The 22,656-nt window shown below is 43.2% G+C and overlaps 1 protein-coding gene across 2 annotated transcripts in view; it reads left to right on the forward strand.

Moving 5' to 3' along the window:
* Nucleotides 1–1,357: 1,357 nt before the first annotated feature.
* phc2b (polyhomeotic homolog 2b (Drosophila)) overlaps nucleotides 1,358–22,656 on the forward strand; it is a 22,771-nt gene continuing 1,472 nt past the window's right edge. The window contains exons 1-15 of one of the 2 annotated variants that reach the window (XM_029150320.3): nucleotides 1,358–1,514; nucleotides 9,197–9,536; nucleotides 10,288–10,434; nucleotides 10,556–10,633; nucleotides 10,934–11,095; nucleotides 11,370–11,504; nucleotides 11,706–12,000; nucleotides 16,091–16,380; nucleotides 16,953–17,214; nucleotides 19,053–19,264; nucleotides 19,855–19,984; nucleotides 20,406–20,511; nucleotides 20,615–20,729; nucleotides 21,814–22,132; nucleotides 22,253–22,410. In XM_029150320.3, coding sequence (XP_029006153.1) covers nucleotides 9,255–9,536; nucleotides 10,288–10,434; nucleotides 10,556–10,633; nucleotides 10,934–11,095; nucleotides 11,370–11,504; nucleotides 11,706–12,000; nucleotides 16,091–16,380; nucleotides 16,953–17,214; nucleotides 19,053–19,264; nucleotides 19,855–19,984; nucleotides 20,406–20,511; nucleotides 20,615–20,729; nucleotides 21,814–22,132; nucleotides 22,253–22,407 — 2,688 coding nt within the window. In that variant the 5' untranslated portion in view covers nucleotides 1,358–1,514; nucleotides 9,197–9,254 and the 3' untranslated portion in view covers nucleotides 22,408–22,410. The remainder of the gene's footprint in view (nucleotides 1,515–9,196; nucleotides 9,537–10,287; nucleotides 10,435–10,555; nucleotides 10,634–10,933; nucleotides 11,096–11,369; nucleotides 11,505–11,705; nucleotides 12,001–16,090; nucleotides 16,381–16,952; nucleotides 17,215–19,052; nucleotides 19,265–19,854; nucleotides 19,985–20,405; nucleotides 20,512–20,614; nucleotides 20,730–21,813; nucleotides 22,133–22,252; nucleotides 22,411–22,656) is intronic. The other variant, XM_055508865.1, reaches the window with a different exon arrangement.

Consider the following 22,656-nt stretch of genomic DNA (forward strand, 5'->3'; position numbering starts at 1 on the left):
TCTGTGCGATTGTGTTAAACACATATGTGTTAATATGGAACAGAACGTCCTTTCCCTGACTTTGTTGAAGTGGAGGATCAACCAAGCTGAACGAATGCCCACATAAATATTCCATTACGTTGCTCATGTATTATCTATACCCACTTACACCTGGCCCATGATATTGCATAAACACCATTTTAAAGGTATGTTCCGTCCCAGCAGGGGTACCTGCTGCTGTAACATTAATATCACGCACTCTGCCTGGCTGCGAGCCAATAATGTGTCCCTAGGGATCAACCAAGTTACTGGAATGATACTGAGTTCATGCTGATGCTGTGAGCAAGGGCTCAAGGGAGCTATGAAAAACCAAATAATTAACTCAGGAGCCAACCAAATAAGTCATATTCTGATAAATTATTCAGTATTTGCATGAAGATGAATGCACGCCCTCCTCATATTGCAGGCAACACAATAGCAACTCACTGAAACATTAGCAATTCATTGCTGTCCACTTTATCACCATGCTTGGCCATTTTCATACGGATGCACATTACAGATTCACTGCTTGAACACTGACATTTTGAACATTTGAAAATATGCTGAGAGTTGATGGGGACTCGTGTTTTGTGTTAATGTTATGTAGAATTTCAAAATATGCTCCATTTTTTTTTTTGCAGTAACATTCTTATGTGCACACTTGTCTGAGAGAAAGAGACAAGAATACAGGTTTATCTGTTGTGGTTGTTGGGTGTAAAGTAGGCCAACGTGTGGACCAGGAAGTGTTTTCAGCAGGACTGAATGAATGAATGAATGAATGAATGAATGAATGAATGAATGAATGAATGAATGAATGAATGAACGGTAATTACTAAGTAAAATGAAAGCTAAAAAACTTTGGAGTAGTCATTTAATTATTACTACAAGTGATTTAAGCTTGTGGCTACACTTACCTTAACTTCTTTAAACATAATTAGCGTCATATTATATATTATGTTCACCAAAACATAGTATAGTAAATATTTTAATAAGAGAAAGGAACAGCTTTTAAACCTGTTTGAGTTTTGTCAAATGTATTTCTGTGAAATATTTTACTATTTTAACAGCTGCTGTTATGGAGTGAGAAGCCTAAGTAAAGTAAAAGCGTGGCGTTTATAAGCCAATATTCAGGTGTGTTTTTTTAGCAGGACAAACAAAAGGGTTAAATTCCTTTGTTACCATGGAGATCAGGACAGCGGTCGCCACTTGACAGGCGCATGGAATAACGAGAGGTAGTGGGAGGAGTCGGTACGTGAGTGACGGCCAAAGGGGCGGGGCAGGACGCCATACTGATTGCCCATTGGCCAGACTGTAGTCACGTTACCAGTGTGGAATGCAAATGAAAAGAGTTGATTCGGCCCACCCCTTCTCTGCTCTTCTGCTGTCGCTGTTCTGCTACTGCGAGCGACCGTCCAGAAATGGTGTAGAGTGCCAGGAAAAACAGCGGGACGCGGCGGGCAGCGCGAGCAGCGAGGCGGCGACTCTGCACGGCAGCGGTAAGACGCTACGTCGCGCTGAGTAGGGGATGCCGCGGCGGGCGCGCAGGGTCACTTACAGGGCGTGTGCGTGTGTCGGAACGCGCGAGGTGAATCGCTCGCGCGAGCTAGCGTCTCCTCCGGGCCCCCGAACAGCAGCAAACTGCAGCAAGCAACAGTATCCCCGACTAGCTCGCGTGCTAGCCTCAATCTAAGTGCTAAGTTTACTCCGTGGGGCCAAAACAGCCGCATGGTGGCGGATAATATGCACAGTAGCGCTAACCTTAGCACTGTGGCAAGGGAATTCATAGCAGCTAACGTTAACATGGACAAACATTGCGATGAATGAAGATGTACGTTTTCTGAACGTTTATAACCGGTAAAACCGTAGATTCGGCTCGGTGCTTGTTGAAGTTGGCTCGGTGCTGTCGTGAGAAACTTCGGCCCCCTCCAGGTCATGACCTCTGGCAGAGACAGGGGCGTAGGTCATCCTCACACCCTGCTAAGCTTGCATGGTGGCTCAGTTACTGTGGCCGTGGTCCTAATGAAACCAGAAGTGCTTTAGCTGTGCGTTTATCTTCAAACTAGTTATAATAATGTGTCTTTTTGTGTGTCCTGTGTGTCAGTTCAACAAGCAGCCTGTTTTAGGCTGACTGTTGTATTGTGATGGACAATTTTGTTTTCACAAGAGAAGTATATGAGACAATTATATACTTATACTTATATAATTGTATTTTCTATTTTATTTAATCCATCCTAAACATATGTGTAATGTCACTGGGTTGGAGGACAGGTTGTGTGTGTGTGTGTGTGTGTGTGTGTGTGTGTGTGTGTGTGTGTGTGTGTGGAGGGGGGTGCAACCAGCTGCTGAAACCAAACAAATCAATAAAACAAAACAACAGGCACAAATTGAATAAATAAAGATGTAGACAGACACATTCAAATGACTGCTAAATTAATATTTTAAGTTATATACATACACTCGTACATACATATATCATCTACATACACATTCACCTATGCATATGCATTATTATACATAATCACAAATACTTAATAATAACTTTGACATACAGCATTGCAATTACCATAATCACACATTATTGATAGTAATAATAATAAGTAACAGTAGTACATTACAGATAAGTTTAGGCAGCCTGTCTATCAGTTAATGTGTTGAGAGTCCTACTGTGTAACATTGTTCTCCAAAAGGGTGAGACAGACGTTGGTGCATGAACATACTGTAGTAATGTCTAATAGATGAGTTAAGCATGGTGGGAAGTGGAAAATAGCTGCAGCCATAGCATAATTAGGAAGAATTAAGACCTAGCACATGTTTACACTAGGGATTAACCTGGCAGTCCTGATTTGGGTTTTTTATCTAGTAAATCCCAGATAATACTGAATAATTCAATATAATCAAATGTGTTGTATTGACTAAGTAATTATAAAGCTGGAGCCTCAGCGTGCTTTGGTATTAATGGCTGGACAAACCTCCATTCATTCACCAGGCTTTTTATAGTTAAGCATTTATAGCTACTTTTTGTACTTTTTTAGTGCTAGGGTCAAAATCTGAAGGGTCATTTCTGACAATGAAGTAGGAACACATTCAAGTTTTGCACACAAAACATCGCATCCACTTTTCTATTCATTTTTTTTTCAGTTGGTCGCCCACCTTGGTGGCCTTTTTAAATTATCCACACTACAGAGTGTCACGTCTGCTGGATAATTTGCTTGTTTCAAGAGTAAAACACTGCAAGATCACCAAGATCATACAGTAGATTTTCTTTAAGGCTGCTGAGGTTAATTGTAGGAAGGTGCTTTCTTTATCAGCTTAAAAGCATGACAAGCTGTTATTATTCTATAGACTGGCTTCTTTTGAACCTAAGATCACTGTGAAAATCAGCCAGAGACAATTACTTGTGCATTCATTTCTTAAGCTGCCAGCCAGTCTAATGCAATAAACTGTTATTCAAAACAATTACCTGTGCTCGTTATACCGGTGGTGGTGAACGCTGATTTGTTTGTTTCGTAAAAGAGTGCGAGCCAGACGTCTGGTTCCTATTAGTATGCTTTAGAAAATCACGCCTAATAACGTTGCATCGTTTTTTACGGGGCGACCCATTTTGTAATTAAAGCAGTCTGTATATTTTTAGGTAGAACTGCTACTAGACAGGTTGATCATGCCAACATCTAACGTGCACTGATAAAAGCTGTGGAGCACCATCTCCCTGATTTGCACAATTATTTATTGGCTACAGCAAAGCTTTTCAATCATCAGCATTATGTGCAAGGCCAGACATATTTGCATATGTTTATCTTGACTAAATTTGAATTTTTATTCTGTACTTCTATACACTTATGTATGTGTCTTCGACTTTTGATTACTGGTGATTTCTGGTACTTTGAAACTGCAGTATAATCAGTACAGGGTAAACATGGTTTCAGTCCCAATGCTTTTTATTATGCTTATGTTGTTGTTATGATGAGAATAATAGTTATTGCTAATGGCAAACCATCTTTTTGAGGATAAAATAAGCATTGCTTTTATTTTTACTTTTAGTTCGTACAAAGGTAACTAACAACCTCATGTTTTACTGTAAACCACTGAGACTTATCAAATTAGTCAATAGCTTTAAACATCTAGTGACCAGAAGTTACTTGCTATACTTTTAACTATGCATGTCTGATGGGGGCACAGTGTGCACTGAGATACAGATGAGTGTCTTACTTGTGATAAAGCAGTAAAACATGACGTTTCTCTGCCACTCATCTCTGCTCGCTCCTGACCTATTTCTTTTTTTCCTTTTTGGTATGATCGACATCTGAGAGTGATGCCTCAGAGACTGCTCTGATAGAGCAGTTTGAATTGTGTGCAGCTAATCTGAAAGCTTTGCCAGAACAATTTAATTGGTGGTATTTATAGATCAGAAGGAGAATCCTATCAGTCGCTGGCCCCTCCCAGCCTGGTGTGTTTATTTTAAGATTTGTTAATAGTCCAGGAGAGTTTTAGCATCCCATGGAACAATTTGCACCTACAGTGGGATACCGTGGCCATGAATAAAGCTGAACAGAAGAAGTCCACCGGCCTCTCACTGGTATCAAGTCAAAGGGTTTTGTATTTTCACAGGCTACATGTGCTGGAATGGTGCACACACGCTCAGCACACGTAAACCTGGAGAGCAGCCAGAACCTTTGTACTGATCTACTCAGCTGTGGAAGGCAAGTTGTGCCTGAGTCAGATGGCTCAATTACCAGCCCACCGATCTTGCCTCAGGGTCAGAGTCTATCTTCTTCTTACACACAAACAATGCCACTGCCCTGCTTGCTGTGCTCGGACAAGGTCCATCGACCATCCTAAGCCTCGGGGGCCGACCCTCTGTATTAGCAAGGAAATGCTACAATGTGGAAGCTACTTTCATGACTGCGCTCCTTATCCTTTAGAAATGTGATGAAAGGGGGTAGTATGTAGAATTATCCTTGTCCTTTTATAAATGAGTTTCGTGACCTTTCAGTGATCGAAAGCATTTATAACTACCTTTAAATTAGAGGATTAACTGTTTCAGTGTGGAATGATGACTCATCCACCTTATAGTTCTATTAACACCAATACATGAACGGCATCTCCTCCGAGGACTATTCTCTAACGGCATAGTCATTTTCTGAAAGAAAAACATAATAAAGAGCGCAGCTTGATGAGTGTAACCATAAAAAAGGAAGAGTTTCACAGTCAAACGCAACATCTCCCTTGTGTGACATAAATACACGCTCCTCACCAACAAAACTGCAGACAGACACATTCAGTGAATATATTGACCCCCTTAAGGGGAGACGTTTGCAGTCTTCAGTGTCTGTTAGATTTAGTAAATCAACTCGGCTTATCCCTTTTTAAAAAATTCTTTAAGTAGCTGATATCCAGCAGACGGAGCTTTTTGTGTCATTTAAAACTTTCCAGATGGATTATAATTGAGCATGGAGTTGATGTTTTCAAGCAAACTTCTAAAACCCTTGGCTGGCCGTGTCTTTCAAGTGATCGTTTATTTTTATACTGCTCTTCACAAGAGCTCGTTAGGCATGAGCGTTCTTGAAATTGATAATGAGCCTGAATTCCCTTTGAACAAAAGGCAGTTTGTGTTTTAAAGCTCACTAGCCACAAGCCACTACTTAACACACACTCTTATAGCAAGTCGTTGTGCTGGGTTTTTAGATATTAAGGTCTGTCGGATGAAGCTGAGCCACCGCGGCCCTGTTATTCATGTTTTCACCCTGCCCCTGGTGCACAGCTCTGTTAGCCAAGCGTGAGCTCAAAGACTTGCATTTCTAGCTGCACTGCCAGCTAATCTATATGCTAATGAGAAGATACTAATCAATGAGGTTCACGCATGGTTGGCCCCAATCAATACCACATTGCACTAGCAAATGACTCCAATGGCTACATTTCATACAGCCAGACATTTGGGTGGTGTTAATGTGGTGGGATCGACCATAAGTATGCTATTATTCTCTGGTTTATCTACCCTATTCCACATAAATGCTGCCATTAAAGCTCTGCTTAGATTCTGCTGCAAAGCTATCATATTTCACTTCCATGCAGTGTTTCGCATTTCACTTCCAGAACTTCTATATCAACAGGTCACTTATCAAGCAATAACTTGTACACTTGCTAAGTAGCTAACGATGTGTGTGCGAGTGTTTTATTTGTCGAAAGATATTTTATATTCATCTATTCTGTTTTTTATATATTGTTACAGGTAACACAGCAATTGTTTTGATTGTTTTCTTGATGATGATCTCGTTGCCTACTTTCCTGCTACTAAGATAATAGTTTAGGTTACAGCTCTTTAACTGAACAGACAGACGATACATAATTGAACCACTTGAAACAATTGTTCTCTGAAAATTGCACTTTCTGCAATTAAAACTATAAAATTGTCATTTGTCTAAACAAGATTAAGTGAAATACATGTAATCTCAGACCTTAATGACATAGACCATAACTTGGATTTGACACAATAATTTAGAAGATTACTACTATTATCTATCTATTTTTATGTTTCAAGGTGTGTGCATCCCAAAAAAAAATCTATTTGGGAAACAGCAGGGGGGAGGGGAGAGATGGAGTAAAATCATTACCATCATCTTCATTAGAGAGGATTCTGTCATCCAATCAGAGAGCTGCTTGGCATGGGGAATCCATAGGCACCCTGTTTGGCTGTCGCTAGGATACCACATAATCAGGAGGCAGGCCGTAGCCTGGTGGTGGTGGAGTGCTGTGTTGATGCTGGGACGACGAGCTCGATGCATGTTGGGGGTAGGCAAGAGGGGCTGGGGGTTTAGATACAGAACAGAAACACACTCGCACACGTTCACTCTTTCACTCAGCCAGCCAGCGACTCAGTTACGCAGACAAAGAAGAGCAAAATCCTGCAGGAGGACAGCACATTCCCCGGGGGATGGGACATCATACCCCTGCATCACGTTGGGGGGGCCAGAGGAGGTAGGAGCACCAGGGTTAGGGGCTTTGTCTCTACAGCGGACTAACCCTCCACACGCGCAGGCTTGCATTTCTCTATAGATGTTCTGGCCATTTAAGTCATTATGGTAAAATAATTGATGAGTGCACCTGATTGATGCATTCTTATAGTATTTTTAATGTGGGTCAGAGTTTTTCTCTGGACTGAAGGATGAACGCTGATGGAGGGTCCTGCACTTCCTCACTGCTCTAAGCACTGAGGAGACCGCCAGTCTGTCTCACAGACTCTTAACGGCACTCATCTTCTTGCAGACTATGCAAATCCTCTAAACACAAATCTGACGGTCCTTGTGGTCTTGTAATGCCACGGAGGATCAATACATCCTCTTGTGAGGTGTGCAAAGAGCTGAAATGATGTTGTCATGGTGTTTGCAGTGCTTTACGGGATGCTTGTGCTGCTCTGGTGTGTGCTGAGAAACACTGAGATAGTTTCAGGGAAAAACCTGGTAAAATCCAAAGCTTGATTATAGTTGTAGACTTGCATATGGGGATAAAGATGGGGGGTGGGGGGTTCTCCACTGATGGATGGGTGACTCCTTTTAGAAAGACAGGGGATGAAGGCATCATTACCAGAGGGGATTCCCTCCCCTCTCGGCCCATGAGGAAGCAATGGGAAGCAGACTCTGGGATGTAGGCTAATGACTGCATTCAGGCAGACTGGCTTTGGCAGCAGTGCTGCTTTGTTTACAATCGTAAGTGTTCAGTTTTTTCACAGATACAAATATGTAGCTGTTGACAAATGTAAACCCACGGTCTGTCTTTGCATTAGTCTATGTTTTATGGTTATTAAATATGCTTTTGCTGCTTTTTCTTTTTATCTGAATTCATCTATTTCTCTCTGGGGACCTCTCCTTTATCTGTTAAACTCCTTTATTTAAATGTGCACTGATTAATTGATTGCAATTCATAGACCATTTGTGTAGATGTTGCTACTCCAGAATCCCCAAATGCATTTCTTTTTTGTTTTAAACTGTCCCTGTGCTGTAGAACACCACTCTAAAGCATACTTAGCAATGTGGTGCTGTGGCATTTCACCGCTCACACTAAGCAGCTGTTTTACTCACACACCGGTCTCTCTAAGCCTTATTTTTCCCTGCATGCGTGGTTTGAAACGGTCCATGTCGTCAACACGTCTGCTAAATGTCTAAAACCTGGTCAGTGAAGAGAAGATGAAGTCTGAGTATTGAGTGTGAGATGTTTAAAGCACAAACTCCATATCAGCCCTTCTTCTAATTCAGTGACCGACTGATTTGTTTACTCTGGTTCACTGTTTTTCTGTTTTTGCTACTTCTTGAATAACATAAGGTTTAGTAGGATTGCACTTTGTTTCCAGCTCACGTTTGTAACAAGTGGGCTATCGAGCTTTTCTTTGGCTCTTAATCTGCTCAAAAGAATATTGAAGAGGAGGAAAATGGCTTAGGAACTGCAGCATGGCAGCAGCGTTGCACCTTATTTAATTACTTCCATCACACTCTCTTCTCTCTCCAGCTCAGTTAAAATTCTCAACCTTTGCTCTCAAATTCCACCCGCCCTGAATTAGCCCCTCTTGAGCTCAGTTACATCAGACACTCCACTGTTTGAATCCTCTACATTTCAAACTGTAGATGATTTCTGATTCTTGATATATTAGCTCAGGTTTATTAAAGACGTCTGAACTTTTATTTCCTCTAGGACTTTCCAAAAAGGATTCTTTCTCTCTCCCTGTACTCTTCACACCCAATTACCTGTCTTGCTGAACTCTCCATTTCATCTGCCTTGTGAGCTCCAAACCTTTTCGCCTTGTGTTAATGGAGAGCAGAGCACCAGGAGACCAACCTTTTAAGAGGCTTTTAGAGGAAGGGCCTACAGTATTCTCCTCTTTGTGCCCATTACAGACAGGATTACATGGACTCGGTCTGAACTTTACAATGTCTTGAGAAAAGTCAATACTACGAAGAGATCATTTCGCCAAAGCTTAAAATAGCCAAACGTACAGCATCAAACTTTTTCACGCCCGCAGTAATTTTCCACTGCTTATGTCTAGCTATTTATTAATCTTTGACCTTGTATTGGCGTTGTTGAGGTTTGTGTAGGTGTCTGTTATGAGCTTGTCTAACGGCTTGTGTTGTGTGGCTTAGGAAAGTGTTGGAGGTGTTGCCAGGTGTTTTTATCTTCCCCCTCTGTCCTCCAGGCACAGGAGAGCCATTCAGAAGAGCCGTGGGTCAAAGGTGAGAAGAGCAGAGGGCACCATGGAGCCTGAGCCAGGGGCCCCTGCCTCCACAGTCAGCAGCAGTACGGGGACCACCACATCTACTACCAGCAGCTCCACAACCACCAGCAGTAACAGTACCGCTAACACTACTATAACTACTACTACTTCTATTATTTCCACTACCAACAGTAGTAGTAGTACTACCAGCAGCAGCAGCAGCAGTAACACTATCAGTAGTAGTGGTGGAAGTGCTACAACAGGAAGGCAGGCAGTGCCTCAGATATCGTACAGTGGGATCCCTGACAGACAAACGGTGCAAGTAAGTTTCTTGGTGTTATTTTTGTGAGTTACACCTTTTATGTTAAGTTGGTATGATGTACAGACAAATTAACATGGGCTATTGTACCTTCCTCAGCTCTACTGCCCTCTGTTGGTGCACAGAAGGCTACATACATACACATTTTTGATGCACTCCTAAATTAAACTTTAATTTCTTTTCTGATTGGAGCAAATTAAGAACACTTAACTTACTCTTTCGGCATCTGAGACGTGCTAAAGCAATGAATGCTTTCTGCGCTTGAGTGCTCTTGATGCTTTGACCCCTGGATAAGCCCCTACACAGGCTTATCATTCCTGAATAAGGTCCACTCAACCTTTAGTGCTGATGCTTTGACAGCGGGGCTTTGTTATGTTTAGTCCTTCTTTACTTGAACTCACACTGGTGACAGTTAAAAGGCAAGCGCTGCTGACACCAGAAAGGCCTCTTGAGCAGGGACTGTCATTTATAGACAGCGAGGGCTGAAAGGACATGGCGTCTCTGGCAAGATATTTAGGCCTGCATGATCCGCGGATGCCAGGGTGCAAAGGTCAACATCCTTTCAAAGTAAAGAAAGAGGACAATTCTGTCTAACAGCCAGTGATAATCAGGGCATTTAGAAATGCAGAGTTTGAAGCATCTCTTGTTGCTTGTTGTGTTTTAGCCTGTGCTTTTGTGATATGTTTATTTTAAATTAATTATAAGCAGCCTTTGTAGTGCAGTGTGTCTTAATCCTCTCTGTTTTAATTTGCAGGTGTTCCGGCAGCCTAACACGGCAGCACAGTACCTGCAGCAGATGTATGCTGCTCAGCAGCAGCATCTGATGTTGCAAACTGCAGCGCTCCAGCAGCAGCACAGCCTCAGCACTGCTCAGCTCCAGAGCTTGGCTGCCGTGCAACAGGTCAGCAAACGTTGCTGAAATATTGCTCCCAGCATTATTGAGATAATCTTTTCTTTTTTTTTATATATCTTTGAGGCAGGTTTCAGGGACTGGTTAATTGTTTTTTCTCATCTCGTGGTAGGCGAGTATTGCAGCTGGTCGTCAAAGCTCTTCACAGAATGGCACTTCATCTCAGCAAACGGGTTCCACTCAGGCTACAGTAAGTGCAGTTGTCAGTGTTATGCCTGCCTCTTAAGTCACCCCAGTCCATTAGATTATGTTGGAACTGAGTTACACTGGGACTGATGCTGCTGCTCCTTTTCTTCTGCACAGCAAAGAGACTGAAATTGCCTTTTGTTAACATGCCAAATTCTCAGTATTGCATATTTGATGCGATTACTTAGGTTAAGACGCTCATGGCACACGTAAGACGCTCATGGCACACGTAGTAGTACAGTATAATATATATAATATAGCACCATGTAACCTAATTATTCTGTCAATTTTCTCTCCGCCACAGATCAACCTGACCACGTCCCCAGCCGCAGCTCAGCTGATTAGCAGGGCCCAGAGCATTAGTTCAACTCCCTCCAGTATTTCCCAGCAGGCTGTTCTGCTGGGCAGCCCGTCCAGTCCGACTCTCACAGCCAGCCAGGCACAGATGTACCTGCGTGCACAGATGGTGAGACTTCAGACCCAAGGGGCACAGCCAGTGGCACATTTACATGAACTTGCATATATGCATAAACTCAAGCACACATACATGCTGACTGAATAAATAATAAAACAAAGCACACCCCAGTTGTGATTTGTACTCCCGGTTTAAGGTTTGTGTGTGGACTTTCACTTCTAGCTGAATCTCTTTTGTCCATAAAGGCATTGAGAATGCATGAATAAATGTTTTCTCACTCACTCATTTTTATTATGTGTCTTTTATGTGTTATGATCTTTTTTAGGCACAGCAAAGTAATTTGATGCAGGTGGCCAGGAGCCTGGGCCGTGCCGTTCCTCTGTCCCCTCAGCTCATCTTCACTCCGACGGCCACGGTGGCAGCTGTTCAGTCAGAGAGCTCCACGCAGGCCTCTTCACAGGTAGTCTCGCTGGGAGTTCTTTCCATTAGATGCTATAATTCATGACGTGTAGAGGCTTTGACAAAGTTGAGTCTGTATTGTAAACTTGAGGATGTTGGCATAGTTAAGGAGGTCTTCACTGATTCTGGAACAGTTCTGTGTAAATAAATGCTGTGAAACTGTGTGATCAGTAATTCTTCTGTTGTTGTTTTTTTCTCTAAGAATCAAGTCCAGAATCTGACCATCCGTGGCCAGCAGGGGGCAGCCACGTCCTCCACACAGACTCAGACACTGCAGGCTCTCAGTCTGAAACAGAGCCCTGTGCCCATCCAACCCGCCTCACTGATCAAGAATCCCAACACGGGGATGCAGACAGCCACAGGAGGGAAGGCCAGCGCTTCTGACAGCCCCTCTGACGGTGGGAAGAAGGGGGATGGTGCAGCAGTCACAGAAGTTAGAGCTATAAACATGAGCCGGAATGTCACGGCTGTCGGTGCTCAGTCTCTGATTGCTCCAGGTAGGTACAGCCAACAGTCCCCAGACATATCTTTTAGATGCCAGAATTGATTTTGGGCCTTACTGTCAAATTTAAGTAAGGGTAGATCCGAAAGGAGATTTTACTCTTAACACTTTTAAGAGCGGTCTCTTGGCTGTTAAGTGGGACATGTCTGGGCCGGCTTCACAACCCATTCATTCACTAAAGGGCTGAATCAATCTATTACAGGCAGTGTGTTGGGCTTTGTCTGAAAGAGTTGGAGTTGCTCTGTGAATTAGAGCCCACAAAAAGGCACACTTATTGTGGAGCTGAAATTCTGCAGCTGTTTATTTTCTTCGTAGTGTGTATACGCTAGCGCTACAAACGGATTAAGTCCAGTTCCAGATGCATTATTCAAAAATGACACATGGCAATGTGTATATACTACTATGTCTATTTCTGCCAGGAACGTTAAATGTATGTGTAGATGACAGTAGGTCTTATATACAGTGTAGTACACAGTGTTAATGCCTGCTGTTGTCTTTGTCTGCCTTTTCACATGTGCTTCTATGGTTTGGGGCTTGTGCGTCTGAAAGGAGGAGGGGCAGAGATTATCTAAGTGTCTCTTGCTTTGTTGCCGTAATGGATTCACATAAAATGAAAGAGAGGGTGGAAGCTGAAAACGGGCGGGAGGGGGTGGTGGTGGGGAGGGGTGCACTGGTTGCCATAGCAGCGGGCCATGAGGGACAGGTGTGCACATGAGATGCTGGAGAGTGACTACATTGGATCAGGGGAGGAGGCTGTACATTTGCCTGGTTAATGAGGTTCAGATTAGGATAAAAGCTTGACTTGACTCTGACTTGGCCATTACACACTTTCATCGTTTAACTTTGATGCCACTGTCTGTTGTACTATAAATGTAATAGATGTTTAGTGTTACATTCAGTAAAAGAGAGAACCCAGTAATGTCACTGGGTATTGGGTTGACACTGCTTTGACCTTAGTTTTAATCAGTAGGCGTGGGATATAATTAGGCCTTTGTGCCTAATTAGTTGGTTCTTTTAATGTTGTTAAAATATAGAGGATGACCTTTAATTGTTGTATTTCAGCATTAGATAATTGCTTATTGGTACCAGGGGGAGGTTAGTTACAGTCGTTAGTTTGCTGCCTGACTCTCTTTCTATCCTAAATGGATCCCATTTGAGTCTCTATTTAAAAACCCTGACTGCATCAGGCTCTTCAGGAAGTCTGGTTTAAAGGAGCCTACCTTTAGTGTATTTCTGTCACAGGAATATTTGCAAACATTTATATAAAGTATCTTTAAGTGTTGTTGTACTTGACCTACTTTTAAACTCTGATTAAAAAAAAACTTAGACACAAACTAAACAATGGGCAAATTATGTCCATAATTACACTGTAATTATTTATATTGTTATTCTCTGTCATCATCTAAATCTCAGGTTTGTCTGACCTGATCTGACAGAAGAATGAAGTAGAGGACAGGAGTTTTGATTATTGCACTGCTATTTTTATCAGTTTTCATCCAGTTATCAAAAATATCAGATTAGTTGAAAATAACATGTCTATTGCTTAGACTGTCAAAACCATAAATAGTAAGAGTATCTGAGTTGCTGAAAACAAATGTTAGGCCTCTGGCACTAAGTGTTTGTGATTACCTTCTGTTGGCAGGAAAGAGTCATCAGGCTCAAAAAACCACTCACAGCAGGGAACCCCCAAAAGCACCATGCTCAAAGATTAAAAGGAGCAGGTCTGCACATGATGCTTGCAGCTGAACGTAATAACAGTTGCCAATGTTACAAAGACACTGGAAAGGCAATAGATACATGCTTCTTTTAGAATATTAGAAACTAGACTAATACAATTGTTAACGTTTTGATCTCTGCAAGTTGATAAAAATATCGAGTGTGAACAAACACATGCAATACTGCATTATTTTTGCTTAAACATAAAATAACACTATTTAGAAGAGTGATGAATCTAAATCAAAAGGGAACATTTGGCTAAAGTAGTGTTCTCTTAATGCCAGTTCTTGCTGAGAAAGTGTCTGGAAACCAAATTTTAATTTTAAGGAATGTGGAAAGATGTCGTCAGGCCTGCTGTTGTTCTGTTGTTTTATGGCGGAATGTGTTTCATGAGAAAAAGCCAGGGAAATGTGGAAATGAAGGGATTTTCCAGGGCCTGGTGCTGCAAACCCATAAGGAACGTATACTGTCCTCAACCTCAGGACATTGCACAACTAAAGCAAGATAGCTTCACACTAAGGGGGAGTAGAGGCCAGTGCCACATACTGATGGTTGCATGCGTATAAATGTGTGTGGGTGTGGGGTCTGAGTCATTCCAGTCCTAAATCCCAGGACCTTGGGGGTGAATAGCATTTAAATGAATTCCCCTCTCTTCCTCTGCTTCCAAGACATCTCTCTGTTCTTCATTAGGCGCTTGAGAAAGTTGTCAGGATTCATAGGGAAGGCTTGCTGTGTCCGGTGTGGACTGATTTAGAAATCCCTTTTCATCACTCACACCAGGACTTGAATCTCTCGTGATCTCCCATCATGATTTTATTCAGTTTAGACTGAGGCAGCTGTGGCAAAAGAGATGCTGTTTTTTGTCATTGGATTACATTATGCATTTATTAAATTTTTATTCAGTTTTCATTTCTAAACAAATATGACAAGGTATGCACTGTAGGGCGTTATACCTCAATGACTAGTCCTATATAGTGGTTATATCTGTTACATTAGGTTTTATCATCTGATGAATTGTCTGTTTAAAGTGGTTTTTCATACATGGCCCTCTTTACAATTTAGACATCATGCTGCTGGCTTGAACCACCTATCCAAGACGTGTGTCCTTGCAGCTCTGAATAATGTAAATATTAACTGAAGGCCTCCCCTGTTGGTGGGTTCCACTTTGTCTCGCCATGTGAAAAAGCAAACACTTTAGTTTATGCTGTAGCACTTAAGGAACTAATGACTCGCAGCCAGAAACCTCTATATTTTCCACAGCAGGCTGAATACAGGGAAACTTTGAAACCAAATGGAACTTATCCCACACAAAACATCATAAGAAGAATGTGGGAGGAGGGGGATGAGACTAATAGGGATGTACTGCATATGGCAGTTATCCATGCCTGGATTTATTGGGGGTAGGGCGCTAACATCACTAAACACCTCAAGGTACACATGGTTCCTGAAGCTGGTCCTCTCCTGCTGGCCTCAGGTTGTGGAACAGGTGGTTCGTCCCCCAGTTCTCACGTATCTGGGATGGTACTTTCTAGCTTAAGAGAAGGTTGTGGGGGGGGTTAAGGTGGTAGCAGAGTGGCTAGGACCTGCTGACTCAACATTAACGCCATACAGTCTGCAGTAGACATTTGGCTCTTGTGTTTGATCCTGAGGAATTGCCAATATTAGACTCGGGCTACTTTGGCTGAAACACTCTCCCTCTTACATATGCCGCACAACACAAGATTGATGTGTCTCAAGCTTTGGGGAAGTTGTGAGCCCAGGATGTCTTTTTATCCACAGACAGGAGGTGACAGGCCATTTTTAAACAGTTTGAGTAATGGTAGATGTCTCTGTTCACCTTGTAACAAGCCTATAATAGTACATCCTGTCAAGAAAGGGCACTCGGGTGAAGAGAACGTGTCACACAACAAGCTCTATTGTGTAGATATATATCTAATTTTCACTGCTGATGAGCTGTGGCACATCACTCTTAAGATCTCTGCACACATGGAATAATTTATGTTGAGCTATTTATATAGTGATAATAATAATAATAATTAGTATCTTGTTAAAGACTATTGTAATTCATAACGTTAGGATCGTCCAAGATGACGTTGTCATATTGAAAGTTTTGTCCTGCCAACATTCAAAAGGCTTAGTCAGTGTTGGTTCCGCCTGTAAACTGTAATCACAACCACATTGTCTTGTGGGAGAAATGTAGGTGTAGGAACTGAGTTCTCCAAAAACTTCCTGTTCCCCAGGGAATGTTTCTGTGGTAGAAAGACATTTTAAAGTGAAATGAATCCAGTCAGCTGATGGCTAAGCAAACGTCTCAGAATGGTGGAAACAACGGTTTCTCAGCTGAATTGTGTTGTTTGTTTCCCTTCCAGCGTACACCCAGATTCAGCCACACTCCCTGGTCCAGCAGCACAAGCAGCAGCAGCAGCAGCAGCAGTTTGTCCATCAGAGCCAAAGTTCCCAGAGGTCTGCTGGCCAGCTGCTGCAGACAGCCTCAATTCAGCCGGTCCCTGTGTTACCCAAGCCCGCTCCACACCAGACCTCCACACCCAGCCAGCCAGCCACCATCTTCCACTCCACCATCAGCCCCCATGCCCTCCACTCCTCCCTGAAGGCTCAGCCTGTCCAGCTCACTGCCATCAACCTTCAGATACAGCCAACAGTGAGTAGTCACAAATTAACATTTCAGCATCATGGTAGATGTACGTTATAACCTTCAGTGAGGACTCAAGCATTGGTACTACAGAACGTTGTGATGCTTTAACGCCATGATTCTGTTTTTATGAACGTTCCAAATGCAAGGAAAACTTTCAAATAAAACCAAAAAAGGATTCTTTCTCCAAAAGAAACTTGTGTGCAAAGAACTTAACCTCAGGACTTTATCTTTCCCTCATGGCACTAATGTTGTCCAATGCAGTGTAGGTGTTTCCATCATAATATATGATTCAGTTTGTCCCGAATGTGATGTGGTTTTCCATCCTACTTAACATTCTGACTCTTTGTGATCACGTTCTGGTGATATTTTGAAAGTGGTAACCAACAAAACTACTGTTCCAACAACAGCCACAGTATCTGTTTTATATCCAAGAAACACAATTAAAAACACTCAGGAAATTTCTGGTGCAGTATTTTCCAACTGGGGTGATATTTTCCAAACCAAATTTTTAGTCTTTAGTTAAAATACCAAGTATTCGTCACTGTCTCATGTTTTTTCTCTCATCATGCTTGTCTTAGGCCTCTCGAGTTGTTCAGGACAGTAAAGATAAGCCAACTTCACTAGTGGTCAGAGAGACGTGTACGACCCCCTCCACGCAACAACAGCAGCAGCTGCAGCAGCTGCAGCAACATCATCAACAACCAGCACCGCCACCACCTCCACCTCCACCACCACCACCACCACCAGCACCAACACAGCAACCTGGACATTCACCATCACAACCCTCCAAACCTGTGGAGCAGCCCAAGGTCAACACAACCACACCTGTACAGTCACAAGGTAATGCTTCTGCATCATTTTCTGAGTGGCTAAATGCTCTCTGTAGTGCATTTTTGTTTTAAAATGGTCAAGAGGTAAAAATTATAGTTTAAAATAGCTTAAAATTGTTTCATTAAAACGTTTGCCTTAACATCTAAATGTAAATTAAACTGGCAACTTCTTTGTAATTTGGTTTGCTTGGGTTGTTGTGTTATCGGTCCATCTAGTTTTACCGATTCATATCTCATTGCTTTGCTGTGTGTGATTTTGTTGAGCCGTGGCCAATGAAATCAGGGTAATCTGAGACCCACCGTTTACTCACTGCTCTCCTGTGCATGGAAAAACAAACAGCCAGAAGCCCTGAACATCAGTTCATTGAAGAAATGAATACATAATGTAATCAGACTCACAGCAGACAATATTGTTTCAATTATGTATTAACAGGCACCTGCAATTTATATTAAGCATATTTTGACCCATGTTATTACGTGCTAGCATTTCATATCAGTCCAGCTACCAATGAGCGGGCAGTACAGTATATTAGATCCTATGATGTTCATTTCAAGTTAAAAACTGAAACCCCTTAGTATAAGAAGACTGTTTTTGCCGATTTTAATATCCAAAAACAATGAGACATATACATTTCCATTGTGTCCCTGCTAAATTTCTATGTGATGTCAAATTTACTCACAGAAAACGATTCATTTCTGTAAATAAGTACTAAGCTGCTAATTACACCCATAACTCCCTGCAGTCCCAAATATACTGTATCACTGATTATGTCCAACTAATGGCATAAGCAGTGGGCCACAGCTGTGAATATTATTGTCACTAAAATGATTTGTGAAATTACTAATTAATATAATCCGTGCTTGCTTGGTACCGTGTCCTATGTTAATGATGATGCCAGATGTGATGGTGTGGGGGAGGGGGGGGCTCACTGAGCCCAGGCCCCGGGTTTTTGTACCACGCCTCTGCCGCGCCTCGTGCATTGTTTTGTATTCTGTTATAATGTGGTTAGAGGCGTCCTGACAAACACACGCTCCGTATTCGGGTCGAGCTGCAGACGCGTGACTGCGTTGCGTAGCGGAAGTGGGGGAGGGAGGGGAGGAGGGGGGAGGCGGGCCCGAGCGGAGCCTCGTTCCACGGCTCCGGAGCGGCAGCGGCAGCGGGCCGGGTCGGTTCGGTACCGCAACGACCGCGCGACTCACGGCCGCACATGTTTCGCGTCTGCACGCGGCGGAAGTCGGCGCGGTAAGAAAAGTCTCGTGACGCAGCAGCGGCGGCTTCAAACATGACAAAGCGCTGGTGGCGCCGTGTTTACTTTCGCTTTGTTGTGACGCGTCACCTGCTTGTTGTGGACCGACGGCGCGCGCGCGGGTCACTTCGCGCGTGTTGTTGCTGACCGCCAGGGCTCCGACGTTAGAAACGTCTCATGAGTTGGCGACAGGTGGAACTCGGCGACGCTGGTTTGTATGGAAATGACCGTAATGTGTGAGGAATGTGCCGAGCGTGGAGAATTACGGTAGAAGCAGGCGTAGCTCCGCATCTGACGAATGCACGAGAGTAGCAGTAGGTAGAATATAAAAAATAAGCAACTGTAGTGTGATGCTTAAAATACAGATAGCGAAGATGAGTAATGTCATTTAATGTTGATTTATTGTGTTTAAAATCCCAAGCGAAAGCAATAAGATAAATTAGAATTTAATTAAATAGACTAGCGAATAGAATACTAATAAGTAGATCTGTGTTTTCTCAATTGACTGATATATTTTCCTTGGTGAAATTATACTGTTTTATGATACATTTCAAAGGAATTGTTCTCCTGCAAATGGTTTTTGTGCTCCTTTGTCGGTCAGGAGGGGGCTCCACCAAGAGGCCAAGCATCGCACCTGGGACCCCACCTCCAGCCATGACCTCAGGACAGGAGAGCGAGGCGCCGACCGTGACGGGCGGCGCGCCGCAGAACGGGGAGAACAAACCGCCCCAGGCCATCGTCAAACCCCAGGTCCTCACACATGTCATCGAGGGCTTTGTCATCCAGGAGGGAGCCGAGCCGTTCCCTGTGTGTGTAAGTGGCCCGTCTCACATTTAGCAGCAGTGAAACCTGATAAACAAGCCCCAGCCTGTAGGGAGCTGTCAGGAGCCACACATAAGCCCTCCGCTACTACTTCTAGTGACAGCTCGCTGCTTCTGTTTGATTCACTCCTTAATTATGGTGAAGGAGGGCTGTGAGGCTGTGAAGCACTACAGATGGCTGAGGAGTGTGTGTGAAAGGAGCTCCACGCTGCAGCACCCCTGTCAGATGATATGAAAATCCATCTTTAATCTCCTCTAAATGTGTTCTTATTACCGCTAATAATATGTATGCTCTGAATTTGTTTGCCTGTGGTCAACATTTGCATTAATTACCAAAAAAGTCAAATGTTTTGAAATATTTTGACATGTTGGGATTTGTAGGCTTTGAGCTCACTGCCTCCTACTGGATGTGCTGTGTAAATGCCCAGCATATGTACAGTACATGTAAACATTAATGCCTTTTTATTTTTATGATACTAATGTTAGAAACATACATTTTTGGCGATTGTGCCACAGCAAGCGCAATGAAACCTTATGTTTTTACTTTCTTGTGATCATAATTATTTTTCTCCGCGTCACCAGGTGGAGCGTCTGCCCATTCTTATTGACAGCCCAAAGAAGCTGGACCATCAGCTCTCCTCAGACCCTGACAAGACTCCAGTCAGCAACGCGGCAAACTCCGACTCCGAGGTGGATGACATGAACCCGCCAGGTGAGACCAAACGGATTAGACACACACAAACCATTTAGCAGCACTCGCTCTCCTCTGTTTCCAGTCAGACAAGGCTACCCTCTGTGTAATTACACGCATATCTTCACCAAACCACTTAATCTCCGCATGGCTCAGGCGCCTGCTAGCCACCGCTCTATCAGTCGTGCTTCGCTAACGCCAGGTAGCAAACGCTTTGCCCCAGTCCACATTTTTTGGCCAATTTTCTTTTTAATTAAGGTTGTTCAACCTAGTAAGTAGTTTTCCATCCAACTCCAAATATTGCTCAAAGATATAGAACAAAGAGACTTCATCTCTTATTAAAACCTACAGCACTTATTCAACACGAGGCTCTAGTTTATCCACAGAGTGTAAAACGATCTCGCATGTGTGATTTATGTTTGGAATATTTACCCTTTTACAGAAAAAGAGCAGGAACCCAAGCTGACGTGCGAGTACTGCGGCTGGGTCGACTTCGCCTACACCTTCAAAGGCTCTAAAAGGTTCTGCTCCGTGGTTTGTGCAAAGAGGCAAGTCACAAAAACCTCTCCTACAATCTTGGATATCTTCATGTATTTAATGTTTTGCTCATTCTGTAAACGTAACCTTTAATACTGTACCTTTTGTGGACAGGTACAATGTGGGCTGTACTAAGAGAATAGGCCTCTTCCGTCCAGAGAGGACAAAACCAACAAACCGCTGGCGCAGAAAATCTCAGGGCCGCTCCAGTGTCGAGGCCAAGAAACGGGTACAGAAATAAAACAATTTTCCGCTCTTGTGAAACACTCACATCAACACATCCTGCCTCCACTGCACTTTTTAGACCCTGCACCTTTCATGCCTCATGTGTTTTAATGAACTTATGCGTCATTTGTGTTAGTGCCTGATTATCTCCCTCTGTCCTTAAAGGGTCATTAAGTGCTTTATGATCTTCAGCCTTTATGGGTGGCCAGTAACAATGGGAAACCATTAGCAGAGATTTTCTGCCTTCTGCACAATTTATGTAGACATCAGAATCAACAAGGTTTTTAGCTACTCATTTAATAGGCTTTACTGCCTCTTATTAATTTCAGTTGCTTCCTCCCGTTAAAATTCCGAAGCTAGTAATGATGCAGCAAAATAACATCTTTAAGAAAAATACAGTCACGAAACCAGGTTGCTGGAAGTTTGTGTGCGTGCGTGTGTAAGAGCGCAATCAAAAAGCAATCGGGTTTCTTCTCTACTTCAGGTTTAATTTCGGAGCCGTGCGTCACAGGTTTAAACTATAAGAACAGACGAGACACTTTCTGGCACATTTTGTTTTTTCATTGAGTCTGTGCAGGATGAGCAGACTGACACACACAGATCTCTTTCTTAGTTCAAACCATCTAAATTAAAGAAAGACAAGATGTAAAGTAACACAAAATCTCTCACACAGTTGTGTTGGTTCCAGTTTCACTGGAATTTTGGCAACTTGAACAAATGATTTCCTGGACAGTGGTGAACATATTGTAAGTTTTAAATCTAAAAGGAGTGTAATGTGTTGAAGATTGAGTCTTGAACCGTTGGGGGGTGCCTTTGTCTTATCGTACAAATAAGTGGGTAATACAGAGGATTAGGCATGCTCAGCACAAAACAAATCATTAGGGTGTTGGTATCAAGCCAGCAGCCCTATCAGCTATCAGCAGGTGAATTACTTTGGCCATTTGAAGCTGTTGTACAGATGAATATCTCTTGTTACCCATTTAATCTTTGCTGTGACTGACATCATGTCCCAGCAGTGATTTACGGAACAACAATTAATCTGAGAGAAGCCGAGCTTTGACATCATCTCTCACTATTCTGCTTTTCAGAAGCTGTCGCCGCCACCGCAGCCGACGCAGGGCGGCTCTGTATCCTCACCACATCCCTCTCAACCCAGTCAGGAGGAGTCCAGCCCCTGCTCAGACATGTCCAGCTACGAGGAACCCCCGTCTCCCCTGTCAGCAGCCAGCTCTGGGCCCCTGGGTCCCACCCAAGCCCAGACACCCACGCACCGGCAGCCAAGCAGGGGCTCGGATCAGGAGGGCTGCGCCGGGAGAGACGCACCTTCACTCTGTCAGCGCTTTTTACCCAACGACCCCGCCAAGTGGAACGTGGAGGAAGTTTACGAGTTCATCCGATCGCTGCCAGGTCAGTGGAGTAAACAGACTCTCCATTCAGGAAATGCGCTCATAAAGCTTTGCAGGCTTTTTCTAATGAATCCCCTTTCTATGTGATTAACACCAACGTGTGCTTCTGCTGTTCACGCAGGTTGTCAGGAGATAGCGGACGAGTTTCGGTCTCAGGAGATCGATGGACAGGCTTTGCTCCTGTTAAAGGAGGACCACCTCATGAGCACCATGAACATTAAACTGGGGCCTGCACTCAAGATCTTTGCACGCATTAACATGCTCAAAGACTCATAGCAGGTGTGTGTGTGTGTGTGTGTGTGTGTGTGTGTGTGTGTGTGTGTGTGTGTGTGTGTGTGTGTGTGTGTGTGTGTGTGTGTGATGTAGAACCCTCATGCTCCACAGCACTTGTCCTGCTCCACATGATGCACAATCTGACAAACTCCTCATTCTCAACTGCATCCATCAGCTCATCAGTATCCACATGATTGGTTGAAATTGGGGTTCGTATCTGTAATTCGGTCATTAGCTGGTCAAGTACACGGT

This window comes from Betta splendens, chromosome 5 (genome assembly GCF_900634795.4).
Source record: "Betta splendens chromosome 5, fBetSpl5.4, whole genome shotgun sequence".
Classification (NCBI taxonomy): Eukaryota; Metazoa; Chordata; class Actinopteri; order Anabantiformes; family Osphronemidae; genus Betta; species Betta splendens.